Source organism: Sturnira hondurensis, unplaced genomic scaffold, assembly GCF_014824575.4.
Source record: "Sturnira hondurensis isolate 20B ecotype Veracruz unplaced genomic scaffold, ASM1482457v3 Scaffold0015509, whole genome shotgun sequence".
Lineage (NCBI taxonomy): Eukaryota > Metazoa > Chordata > Mammalia > Chiroptera > Phyllostomidae > Sturnira > Sturnira hondurensis.
The window spans coordinates 11,873,014-11,887,208 of NW_028088140.1; the positions used below are offsets into that span (position 1 = coordinate 11,873,014).

At 39.2% G+C, this 14,195-nt stretch overlaps 1 protein-coding gene across 1 annotated transcript in view; it reads right to left on the minus strand.

Annotated features, from left to right (window-relative positions):
* ADIPOR2 (adiponectin receptor 2) overlaps window positions 1–14,195 on the minus strand; it is a 102,532-nt gene that overhangs the window by 9,638 nt on the left and 78,699 nt on the right. The window contains exons 3-4 of the mRNA XM_037064788.1: window positions 8,995–9,114; window positions 1,257–1,428 (exon numbers count right to left, since the gene is read on the minus strand). Coding sequence (XP_036920683.1) covers window positions 1,257–1,428; window positions 8,995–9,114 — 292 coding nt within the window. The remainder of the gene's footprint in view (window positions 1–1,256; window positions 1,429–8,994; window positions 9,115–14,195) is intronic.

A 14,195-nucleotide genomic window follows, 5' to 3' on the forward strand; every position in this document is an offset into this window, starting at 1 on the left:
CTTTGAAGAAATGACTATTCAGGTGCTTTATTCATTTTTCAAACTGGGCAGTCTTTTTATTGTTTAGTTGTAAGAGTTCTTTACTAGTACAACAGTCCCCAATCTTTCTGGCACAAGGAACCAGTTTTGTGAGACAATTTTCCCATAGATGGCAGGGTGGGGTGGGGGGTGTATTGTGGAGTCAGGAGGCATGGCTCAGGCGGTAGTGTGAGCAAAGCTCTGCTCACCTGCTGCTCACCTGCTGCTCACCTCCTGGTGTGCAGCCCGGTTCCTAACAGGCCACTGATGAGTACACATCCACAGCGCAGGGGCTGGAGGCCCCTGCTTTACTAGACCTTTATCAGATATGCACTTTGCAAATATTTTCTATTCTGTGGGTTACCTTTTCCTTTCTGGGTAATTTCTTTTGACATACAAGCTTTTAATTTTGATTAAGTCCAATTCATCTATTTTTTTCTTTGGTTGCATATGCTTTTGTTGTCAATTCTAAGACACTGTCACCTAATCCAAGGTCACAAACAGTTACATCTATGTTTTCTCCTAATGATTTTATAGTTTAGTTTCTATGTTTAGGTCTTTCATCCATCTTAAGTTAATTTTGCATATGGTATAAGGTAGGGTTCCAACTTTATTCTTTTACATGTAGCCACTCAGTTATTTCTAATACCATTTATTAAAAAGATACTCTTTCCCCCATTGTATTCTTTCTTTAATATACAATCATTATGAGAAAAACACTACATATAATATTCTACTTCAAGCCAAACTAAAATGTAATTGTGAATATCATAAGTAAATACTTTGAGAAACCAGCTTATTTCTAATAAATAACTACCTTTCTCTTAGTGTTCAATAAAATATTTTTCACATTTTTTGAAATTTCACATTTTAGAACCTTTCTCTTGGCCTGGTTCAAATACTGTCTAGAAATCCAGTAGTGGTGGACAGATCAAGCTACAGAGAAAAAGGACTGGTGGACATGGACAACAATGTGGTGACTACGGTCAGGGGTGTAGGTAAATGGTAATGGAAAAAATACAATTAAAAAATCAGTAGAGAAAAATATGACAGCTGTAAGAAATTCACAGTACAAACCACAGAGCAAATCAGTAAGAAACTGCATCATTACAAATCCAGAAAACAAAACAGCAAATCCCAAATACACTTTTTAAGTTCTGTCTTTACCATCAAATAAATAAAACATTTAAAAAATAAAGAAAGAACCAGCCATTCATTACACCACTGGTATTTCATACCTAACAGATGTGTCCAGATGTTGCCTGTCTCTGTGTGTATTCTGAAAATGCTCTTGAAACAGGCCCGGAAAGAAGGCATAGGAGGCCGGTGTCCATGTAAAAGGAAGTCATTGTCCTTGAGCCAGTCTGGCAGCACATCATGGGGGATTACTCGCCATCGACCTTCCCACACCTAGAAGAAAAATATCACCAACTATCTTTAGAGTTCTGTCACTTTAGCAACACTGGTCCCAAATAATAATGTCTTGTATTTTCTTAGAAGAAAAAAACCTTACTTTCAGAAAGACAAACACATTCAATGCATAATGCCCCCCCCCTCAAAATGCATAATGTCCTATATTCTGAGTTTTTAAAAAAGTATGATCAAAAATGTATCTTTAAATGGGGGGAGGGGCTTTTCTTAGAAAAGGGAAGAGGTAAATGCACTGACAGAACATGCCCTAAAGAGTTGCTTCCAACTCTGTTTCCATCTGGCTAAAGTACGTTCAGGGGTCTAAAGTCCCACCCTATAGAGTCCCTCCATCCTCCACAACAAACTTTACCTCTGAATAATTTGACATTAAATATGACCATTTTTATACTTAGGAGTCCTGTTGGTGAAAAAAGAACTCTAAAGAATCATACTTTTGGGACTTCCGCCAAGATGGAGGCATAGGTGGAAACACTGTGCCTTCTCCCACAACCAAGTTTGAATAAAACAAAGGTTTGGAGAAACAAAGACACAACCAAAGGACAGAAAATTGAATTATACGGAAGTCCGACTACATCTAACCGTTCAACGGGGATGGTAAGAGGGGCGGAGCCAGCAGCAAGCAGGGTCGGGCAGGACAGGGCCCCCGACCCAGGCGCGCAGGCAGACGGGAACCAGTTGGGGTGCGGGGCAGACCTCGGGCGCATATTCGCGCACAGTGAGACAGACCACGCAGGCCCCAGGGGGCGAGGGCTGACGGCGGTGGCACACTCGTGAGCAGTGGGACGAAACGCGTGGGCCAGGTGATGGCAGCAACTGCGGCACCGGTGAGAGCCATGGCGGCAGGCGGCAGACAGGACGCCAGAGTCCCTCTTTGACCCCGCCCCCACATACAGCGTCACAACCCAGCGACTTAGTTGCCCTGTTCTAGTGAACATTTTAGGGCTCTGATCCTGCTATGGAACAGGCACGAACAACCCGAAAGATGGCACAAGAAGAACTCAAAGTCCAAGAGCCAATAACTCTCAGCGACCAAGAAATTGCCAGCCTCTCAGAAGCACAATTCAGGACACTATTTATCAGGATGCTCACAGAACTGGTAGATTATAGTCACAAATTAGAGGAACAAAGTCACAAATTAGAGGAATATATGAAGGCTAAACTAATTGAAATGAAGGGAGATGCACAGGAAACCAATAGTGATGGAAAGGAAACGGGGACTCAAATCAATGGAATGGACCAGAAGGAAGAACAAAACATCCCACCAGAAAGGAATGAAGAAATGAGAATTCAAAAAAATGAGGAGAGGCTTAGGAACCTCCAGGACATCTTTAAACGTTCCAACATCCGAATTATAGGGGTACCAGAAGGGGGAAAGAAACAGCCACGAGTGGAAAACGTATTTGAACAAATAATAAAGGAGAACTTCCCCAGTCTGGCAAAGGAAATAGACTTCCAGGAAATCCAGGAAGCTCAGAGAGTGCCAAAGAAGTTGGACCCAAGAAGGAACACACCAAGGCACATCATAATTACATTAGCCAAGACCAAAATGAAGGAGAGAATCCTAGAAGCATCAAGGGATAAGGGGACAGTCACCTACAAAGGAGTACCCATCAGACTGTCAGCGGATTTCTCAAAAGAGACCTTACAGGCAAGAAGGGGCTGGAAAGAAGTATTCCAAGTCATGAAATCCAAAGACCTACAGCCAAGATTGCTTTATCCAGCAAAGCTTTCATTTAGAATGGAAGGACAGATAAAGTGCTTCTCAGATAAGGTCAAGTTCAAGGAGTTCATCATCACCAAGCCCTTATTATATGAAATGCTAAAGGGACTTATATAAGAAAAAGAAGATGAAAAATATGAACAGTGAAAGGACAGCAAACTCACAGTTACTAACAACCACACCTAAAACAAAAGCAAATCAAGAGGACAGCTAGATCAGGAGTGGAACCATAGAAATGAAGAACACATGGAGGGTTAGAAATAGGGGGGTGGGAGGGGGAGAAGAGGGGAGAAGGCACAGAAAATAGCATAGATAGTAGGTAGAAAATAGATAGGGGGGAGGGCGAGAATAGTGGGGGAAATATAGAATCCAAAGAACTTGAGACACGTGGTTATAAACTAAGGGGGGCAGAATGGTGGGGGAGGGAGGGTGCGGGTGGAAGGGATTGAAGGGGGGGAATAGAACAACTGTAATGGTATAATCAATAAAATATATTTAAAAAAAAAGAATCATACTTTTGTGTCTTTTGCTAAAATCTGTCTTCCTCCTTTTACTCTCTCTTCTCTTCCTATCACAGCAAATGTAATGAAAGTAGAAAAGAAAGAACACAAGAGTCAGAAAAGCTCAGATGTCTGCCATTAATTAATTGAACAAGCTTTACTCACAAAACTGCCAAGCTTCAGTTTCCTCATTTATAAAATGAAAATAACAGTGCTTTGATTACTTCATAAAGAAATTACAAGGATCAGATGAAATGGCCCAGAGCAATTCATAAATGAGTTAGCAAACACCAACATCCACCCCAAAGGTAGTAATCCTAACCTTCCCCAAAGGCTACTAGGCTACTACCTAAGAATCAGTAACTAATCCAGCCTCCTCATGCTGGAGAGATGGCAAAGAAATTAAGCCTTAACTGCCTTTCAAGTCCCTTTGCCCCCTACCCCTTCTCCCTTTTCCTCACTGTTCCTTCCCATCAAACTCTAAAGGAAAAGGGATCAGAAGTTTTGATATCTCCTCCTTAAAAAGTCTGTCAACCTCTGCTCTGCTTGTTTCAATGTCTCTCAACCCAGAGAGCTCACACCACAAGGATCACATATTCCTAAACTAACTTGCTTCAGCTAGCCAGAAAGATGTAAGAAAAAAATGTCAGACACATGGTCCACATTTAGGCTTTAGCTTCAGGCAATGATTCCACCTGTTCCCCTCAGGGTTCTTGTGACAAACGATATGGCTGGAACGTGAAAACTTGAGTTTCTCTCTACTTTGCAGAAAGATTAACATTTAGTTGCCAGTTACTATGCCCATTCCCTCCACTCCACAACACTGTCCTGTTTCTGCTGTCCTTAATTCTTCCTAACTGACACATTAAAGAACTGATGCTCTGTGTAACTCCAAAAAAAGTGAGGACTAAATTTAAGAATAGAAATGGCCCTGTGATTACTGGTGCTAATTTGACCATTCAATGCTTGTTCCTAACATACAATAAAAAATAATATAATATCAGAAGACTAATCTAGAGGGTTTTTAAATTATTTATTTATTTTTAGAGAGAGAAAGGGAGGGAGAGAGGCATCAATGTGAGACATTGATCACTTGCCTCTCATGCACATCCCAACTGGGAACCAAACCCGCAACCCAGGCTTGTGCCCTGACTGGGAATCAAACTGGCGGCCTTTCACTTTACAGGATCCAACACCCAACCAACTGAGCCACACTGGTCAGGGCTAATCTAGAGTTTTTTGTGTACTGTTAATATTACCACCACTTATGAAAGTAGCTGTAGTTTTCGTAGAACTTTATAGAAAGTGAGAGAGACACCCCAAGACAACACATTTCTTTTATCTAATTTGAACTTGTGAAATACTATTATTGTTGGGATTATCCTTGTAAGATGATGCTATTCTGTTTTACTTTGGGAGAATTTTATTTCCTAAGAGGAAGAGGAAGACAGACATCAATCCTTACATCTGAAGGCAAACAGCTCTACCGTGACCATATGAAAAGCGCTATTGTGTTGCCACAGAGACAAAATGGTCAAACACTCCCTTTTTATAGTCAGAAGGAGTATATTGACTTTCTTACTACTTATATGTGCACATAATGACAGAGTGATTCCCCCCATCGTTTCTATATAAACATTCTAGTGGTCTAAAAACTGAGCCAGGGAGCTGTATTTTCTAATTATACTGCAATTAGTGTTATATTCAACAGACCCTGCACCCTCATTCTCAACTTGGAGTTGAGCCAAATGGCAACCCAAACAGGTAACCTCTTTTACTGCCTGAGGGAAAAAAGAATAGGACCACAGCTTATATGAAGACATGTTTATTCATAAGCTTCACAAAGACACCACCTAAATCAAATTTAGCAATGGCCCACTGGATTTGTATTACACCATATAGTGCACAAAAGAGAATTTTTTTTATTTTCTGCTTCACTTTTTTTAAAATTTTATTTTACTTATTTATTTATCTTTAGAGGGGAAGGAGAGAGGGAGAGAAACATCAATGTACGGTTGCCTTTTATGCATCCCCTGCTGGTAGTTAGTCTGCAAGGAATCGGCCTGCAACCCAGGCATGTGCCCTGACTGGGAATCGAACCGCGATTGTCTGGTTCGCAGGCCCGCGCTCAATTCACTGAGCTACGCCAGCCAGGGCTTGAGAATTTTTTTTAACAAATCAAAAAATAGCCACAATATACCTATTCCTGAAACAGTGTGCAGCCAAGAGGGGGGCCCCAAAGAGGGATTTGAAATGGGGTCCAGAACTCAAGGTGTCTAGGAAATATTAGAAAGACATATAAGATGTCCTCACCCCTTCCCCTCCAACAGGTGTGAGTTGGGGGAAGGGACATATGGAGCAGGAACATGCAGGGCTGTTTTGTACAGCCACAGCTCTGCAGCTAATCCATGGCACGGTCATTTAACATATCTATAACCTTTAACTGGTTGCATAGATATGTTGAATAGCTGTGGCCATGCTCTGAGATAGGGGGATGGAAGGGATTTCCCCCCAAGATGTAACTGGGGGTCAGGTCCCCCAGGGTTACAGAGCCTGAATGAGAGCTTGGATTAGACTGGTTCCATGACATGGGGCAATACCTGCCCAGACTCACGATGGCAGCCCAGTAAACTTGGAAGAATACAGGAATGCTGGCAGGTGTCACTGATTGTAGGAGGAGTTGGAAATGGGGGCATAGAGGAAGATTGGTGCAGGTATTTAAACCTAGACATGGCAGCCGTGGGGGGAGAACCATGTGGTTTTGCCAGAGCACAGACCCCCCGCAGCTTTGGAGAAAAGAGAACCACGTGGCTTTGGCAAGAGTGAGGACCCCCATGACTTTGTGGTGCACTCCTTGGCCACATGGCTTAGGAAGCAGGAGAGACTTTGCCTGGAAGAAAATGGGTACAAAGAACTCTGGCCGGTAAGCCATGAGAATGGTGCCACATGGCTTTGGATTAATTAGAGATCCTGTCTGGATGGCGACACAGCTGATGGTGCTGGCAGCAGAAATCACAGACGTCTACTTCTTTTCCCGAGTTACAGTACCCCAAATAAGGGCAGGGGGGAGAAGGAAGCCTCTGTGGGTGTCCAAAAAGACTTTGATATTTTAATGAAGACATTCGGTCACTACTTTAAGTCTGTATAGCATTAAATAAACATTTCCTTTCCTTTTCACAAACCTCTGGCATTGAGACCTCTTTTCTACGGTGCGGACAATTGAACCTAGTGGGCAGTCCTTTCGGTAATAGTATATTGTACCTCCTTGGCCCTGCATGTGTGTGTTCTGTAACATTCCCACGTGAGCCAGGCTATGCTGATATAATCACAGCAACTGAAGGCTGATCAAGAGATAAAAGAGATCAAGATCAAACCTGGACACTCTATAAAGACTAAAATGATTTTATTTCCCCTATTCCTATAAGAAAAGCTTTTCCTAAAGGGAAAGTACAACCAGCAAGGCCACAGGACATTTCATTTTAAACTGTCTCCATTTACTTGCTTCCAATCCAAAAAGCAGAATCGCTGTGTCCCCGGACATGGCTAGTTTTCAACAACAGCCAGTTGCACTACCGCAGAAAGGTGGAGCAGCTCTGGAAAACACCACGTAAGAGGAAGCCTCTTCACGTTGCTCTCATACACAAGTACAAGGGGATGACAACCAAATGGTTTATCTATTTCTGTGCTCCACTCATTTTTCTTCAGTAATTGGTTTGTAGCAAAAATGTTCTATTTATTCTCCATTTAGCTGTTAAATTAAGTTTTATCAAATATATGCTTTATTCTTTGTTCTTAGTTCAGAAAGAGAACAAAAAAGTCAGTGAAGTTAGCTATAGTACCCCACTGATATGTAAATATTGAAAATCCTTAATGGCCCAGAGAACAAATTCTAGACTTTTTTTCTTAAAAGAATTTTATTTATTTATTTTCAGAGAGATGGGAAAGGAGGAGGAAAGACAGGGAGAGAAACAACTATGTAAGGGAGAAACATCAGTTGGTTGCCTCTTATATATGCCCGGACCCAGGACTGAACCCATAATCCAGGTATGTGCCCTGATCAGGAATCAAACCAGTAAACCTTTTGCATTGGACAATGCCCAACAAACTGAGGCACACAGGTCAGAGCTAAATACTCAACTTTGAGGACTAAATCCCCAACTTGCTTTTTGAAAAACAAAATATATCTTTTTTATCCTTCTGTGTTAATTCTCCAGAGTCAGCAATCACCAGAATGGATCTCTTATTTTGCTTGACTTTTTCTTCACCAATTTTCAAACACTGATGAAAATGTCCTGGATTTTAAGTAGACCCATAAATGTTTATACCCCTCCCCCACCACTTTCCATTAATCCCTTCATCTTGGAAGGGAATTCTATACTCAGATCATAATGTTTTCTTCTTATCCTCTGGTCCAAAGTACAGTAATATAAGTCAACTGGCCCCAATTATTTCTAGTCATTGTGAATGTACATAAACCTAAGTTTAGTTTTCAGGACCTATGACAACACGCATGAAAAGTCTTGGTTTTATAAAACCCATGAAAAAGCTGAGCACAAAAATTTCTCTCTTCATGAAAAAAAAAGTTTTTTCCAGAAATCTTTAATAAAGAAATTTACATACACATATACACATGGACAGACTGACTTATGTTGACTTTAAATCGTACCCGCCAGGGACCTAATCAATCAGGTTAATCAAGTGGTTATAAATTTACAAATGTCCTTCCATATTTTCTCTAAGCAAGCAACCCCAATTCCAGTTACCGTTTTAGGGGAAAAAAATACCTGCACATAGGCCCTAATGGATCAGAAAATGAATTAGAAGAAAAACCTTAGAGACAAAAAATAATATATCAGCTAAATTGAAAACATCAGACATGTATGAAAATCAGGCAATTCCTATCCAAAGAGTAGGTTGAAGACCCATACAATCAATAGAGAGAGTAGCAAATTTGTCATCACAGTCAACCGCAGAATAAATTCAAGGGACTAGAGGTGGCATTTTAATATCTCCAGGTATCCACTCCCCCACAATGTTGTTTCATCTTATCTTGTATAAACTATCAATAACCTATTATTAGGAAAGACTTGTTTCCCAGTTGGATGTTTTAGTTTTCCCAAAACATGATCACGGTTGCTACACAGGCAAATGTTATTATTATGCCTTGAACAGGGTTAGAGTCATGAGACTGTTTTTGTCTCCATTTTCCCACAGATTATTCCCAAAGCAAACCTAAGGGTAAGGTACTGTCACTCTCCTTCAAAAGTTTCTGTCCAGGAAGAGCTGATCACATAGCACGAAAAAGACATGAAACTGCCATCTTACCTTACAAACAAACTCCTCCATTCTTTCCATAGCATGATGGGCTTGTAAGAGAGGGGACATTCCCATAAATCCCTCCTCTTCCTGAGAAGCTTCATCATTACATTCATGTTCCTCAGAGCTCTGCAAGGTAATCACAGAAACAGTCAGCAGCAGAGACCAGGAGCCAAAGAAACACAATCAATATACTGTCCTTGAAGAATTATAATGAAATTCTCTTAAGGTCAAAGCAAGGCCTAAGACAAGTAAAAACACAGAAGTAAATAAAGTCTGTTCACTATATAATCATGAGTATTAAAAATGAAGAATAGTTACTCAAGTTTCTTCTGACAGACAAATAACTGTAACAATAGCATTCCTATGTTTGGTTCAGTAACAAAGTTCTGGAGTAGCTTAAATAACTTGGTTTTTGTTTTAAGAATTATATTCATAAACCACATATTATTAACTAGATAAAGTTAAGGAAATACTGAGTTGAAAATTTCCAAGCACCCCACCTGGTACATATAATATAAATAATTGTAGTACAGGCTCTAGGGGAAAAGGAGAAAAGAACATTTATTAAGTTCTTACAATATGCCAAGCACACAGCCCTGGCTGGTGTGGCTCAGTGGATCTGAGTGCCAACCTGCAAACCAAAGGGTCACTGGTTTAATTTCCAGACTAGGGCATACGCCTGGGTTGCAGGGCCAGGTCCCCAGTAGCGGACGCACAAGAAGCAACTTCACATTGATGTTTCTCTCCCTCTCTTTCTCCCTTCCTTCCCCTCTCTAAAAATAAAAAATAAAAAATATGCCAAGCACAAAAGAAAGGGCTTTATACAGGCCATCTACCTTAATCCTGACAACCTCCTTACTAGGTAAGTATTCTTATCTAATTAACATACTAAAAACATTAGGCAAAGATGTTAAATAAATTGCCCAAGGGTAAAACTGGTAAAGTAAAAAGTAAGTCTTTGCGCATTCTTGGGGACGTGATCAATTGGTCTAAGAAAATGAAGGAAGAAATGCCAATCTGATTAGACCTTAAAGGACACAATGAAGATTTCTGTTGCCAGATCAAGCTTCAAACTAGTTTAGACAGAATGATATTTGTGATAGGGCAATGGACTCTATAGAAGGCAGGAGACCCAAGCAATAAGCCTGGTTCTACCATTAATATCAATCTTTCCATAAGTCTCTCAACCTTTTTTTATTCTCTGCTCAACTTTCTTATTCTATCTAAAAGGAGGAGTTTAAACTAAACAATTTCTATAGTCTTCTCCATTCTCTAAAATTCTGTGATTCTGTAATTCAATGCCGAATGACTAATGACAGCATGAGAGAACTGTAATTTCCTATCTAAGAGTCTGCTAGATAAACAGTACTAACAGGACTGCAGGAAGAAATGGACTGACCCTCCACCTCCAATAAGAAACAAACTGGTAAGGATAAACACGCAGAGGTAATAGTAACCTAGTATAACACCCAAAGTTGCACATATATGAAAAGAAATTCTATGATTTTATTTTTCTACTCTTCACTTTTCAAGATAGTTAGAGGCTAACAAGCTGCATGTGAGACATGTTACACATCCAATCTCAATTTTTTAAAAATTATGTTCTCCAAGAAAACTATCTTGAACTTACTTTCCCACATTCTTACCAATAAAATGCCCCTTTCTTTACTTACCTAAAACTTATATGTCTTTAATGCCCAATCCCATCATATTTCTTGTTTAAAACTCTTTCTTAACTATCTAGCCTAGCTGTTCCCAACCTTTCTTTCATGGTTGCTACCTCCCTCTCCCACTTCTCCCCAGCATTTTTAGATTGCTTCCCCATGAATTTTTTAAAAGATTTTATTTATTTATTTTTAGAGAAGGAAAGGGAGAGAGAAAGAGACGGAGAGAAACATCAATGTGTGGTTGCCTCTCTCGTGCCCCCTACTGGGGACCTGTCCCCAGTAACCCAGGCATGTGCCCTGACTGGGAATCCAACCAGCGACCCCTTGGTTTGCAGGCCAGTGCTTCCCCATGAAATTTTAACAACACAGGTATACTGCATACCTGTTTATGTGCTGTAGCCCTTTGGAGGGCTACAAAGCATTGTATTACTTAGAGTTCTTCATTCCCGGCAAAGAAGAAACAATTTTCACCAGAGAATGTATGCTCTACCTAATCCACAGCAACTGCCTCCTCGTTTGAACTTTTTTGGCACTTAAAATCTGTACCCCTCACTGGACAACTAATATAATTTCTAATTACAGCTTATTTTATTGACTTATATTGTTTTATTTAGTGTTTAACAGAATTTTACATTATTAGTATATAATTTTTTAAAATATTTTATTTATTTATTTTTAGAGAGAGGGGATGGGAAGGAGAAAGAGTGAGAGAGAAACATCAATGTGTGGTTACCTCTCATGTGTCCCCCACTGAGGACCCGGTGTGCAACCCAGGCATGTGCCCTGACTGGGAATCGAACCAGCGACCCCTTGCTTCACAGGCCCGTGCTCAATCCACTGAGCTACACCAGCTAGGGCAGTATATCATTTCTTAAACTAAATTTTAAGTATCTGTCTTATTCCCCATGGCACTCAGAACAGCAATATTTTAAATAGTTACACAGTGGCTAAATTAATGCTTTAAAAGATTTTTAACAAAATATTAAAAAGGACAATGCCCAACCAAACAAAAAATTCCATTAAAATAGCAATTATATGAAAACTGAAAAATAGACAACAGCTCGAAATGATTAGCAGACTGATTTTACAACATAAAATATAAATTTATATATAAAACACAAAATAGTTCAAGTTCAACATGTACTTGATTCTTCACAAAGGAACAAAAATATCTTGATTCTCAAGCAAATAAATTATGTCGGCGTTTTTCCACAGAACTACAAATAAGCACATAAAACAAAGCCACAGTTAAATGTTTCCTGTACTATCATAAGTAACCCCTGGCTAAGTTGCACATAGTTTGAAATATCAATAGGATTATTTACAATCAGTTAATTCTGAATACCAGGCTAAATGCATTTGGATCCATAGAGAGCTGTTGACAAGAAAAGGTAAGCCAGCTTCACTAGCAAAAGAAAGGGCATTTCACAAACTTAATCTTAAATTACAGACTTAGATAAAGAAAAATGATAGGGCACCTCACTCAGCAGGCACTCAACACTACACAAGTCGTAACACCCAACCAGAAAAGAAGGAAGAAAGAAGAATTCAAAAAATGAGGAGAGGCTTAGGAACCTCCAGGACATCTTTAAACGTTCCAACATCCGAATTATAGGGGTACCAGAAGGGGGAAAGAAACAGCCACGAGTGGAAAACTTATTTGAACAAATAATAAAGGAGAACTTCCCCAGTCTGGCAAAGGACATAGACTTCCAGACTATAAGAAAGAGAAATGAATGGTTCACCTTCCTACACAGGGAGGAAGAGGAACAATGACATTGCTATTGGAAAAAACAACAACAAAAAGAAGCAAAAAAAAAAAACAAACCAGCTTTGTGTTTTTAGCAATGCTAATATGTTTGTTGAAAGAAACCAGAAGTACATTAAAAATGTAGGATAGACAGTCTGAGTCAAACACCAGCCAGGGGCCAAAATACTGTTTATCCATTAATCACACATTTTTTAGGAAAAGGTAGCTTGCCATATACAAATTAAGAGTGACTCTGAAGCCAGATAAACCCTGACCACTGATAAATTCTGTAATCCTTGAAAGAGATGATATAATCTCTCTTAGCACCACTTTCCTAACCTGTAAAATGATTTTACAATACTGTTCTTACTCTGCAGATCTGTTTTAAGGATCAAAGATAATAATAAAAAGAAACTATCACAGGGCCTAGGACTAAGAAAGAAACAAATAAATGATAGTCCTTATTATTCTAAGGATGGACTCAGGACTGTGAACATTAAAGCAGGTATCACAACCTAGTGGACAGGACATGCATGTAATTAAATAACAGCATAAAAGAGCTGGTGAACAGTATGAAAAAAGGTCTACTGCAAATAGAAGTGAGAAAAACAGTTAAGTCTGGCACTGTTGGGAAGATTTCTAGAAAGGTTAACTTCTGAACCAAGCCCTAGAAAATCCATTCAAGAGTAAAACATGACAGGGAAAAGGAATGACAGGTAAAGGTAAATACCAATAATCCAAAAGCACAGAGGAAAGAAAAGACATGACATAAATAATATATAGTTTAACATGGATGCAGCAAGAAATAAATGTGATGTGAAACTCTAATAGGTAAGGACAAAACAACCCAAATGCCTGTAAATAGATGGGCAAACACGATGTGGCATAACCACACAATAGAATATAACTCAGCCATAAAAAGGAATAAAGTTCTAATATATGCTACCACACGGATGACCTCTAGAGCATGATGCTCAGTAAAATGTACCACACACTAAAGGGCAAATATATAATTCCACTAATATGAAATGTGAAGAAGAGACAAATTCATAGAGACAGGATATACACTAGAAGTTACCAAGAGCCTAGAGGAGAGAAGAAGGAAATGGAGAGTTATTTCTTAATAGGGGGAGAGTTTCTATTTGGGTGATGAAAATTTTTGGAAATAGCAGTAATAGTTGCACAACACTGTGAATGTAATTAGTGCCACAGAACTGTACACTTAAAAAGAATCAGAATGGCAAATTTTGTTATATATTTTACTACAAGAAAATAATTCAAAAAAGGTAAAGAGATCCATAGCAGCATTATTCATAATAGTCAAAACCAAAAATAACCCATTTGTCCATCAATAAGAAAATAAACAAGTTTATATATAATGATATGTTTTTATATAATAAAATACTACTCTATAATTTTTTTAACTACTGACATACAAACAATATGGGTAAGGAGGAAAAACATATCACATGAAAAGAAACCAATCATCAAGAGTATATATTGTATGGCCCCATTCTAAATTAAAAACAAATCCATACCAGTTAAAGTCAGAATAGTGGTAACCTCTGAGAATGGGGGTTGTAATGGACAGAGGTTATGGGCTCAAAAAGGGAGTGACAGAAATTTCTGAAGTGATGGAAATAATCTGAATCTTGATTTTTTGATGCTCAATGTCATTTTGCTACATGTTTAAGATCTGGACACTTTTAATTATGCCAATGTTTAGGGGGAAAAAAAAGAAGGGTGGAGAAATGAAGATGCAGTTAGGTAGGGGCCAGCTCCTTAAAGGT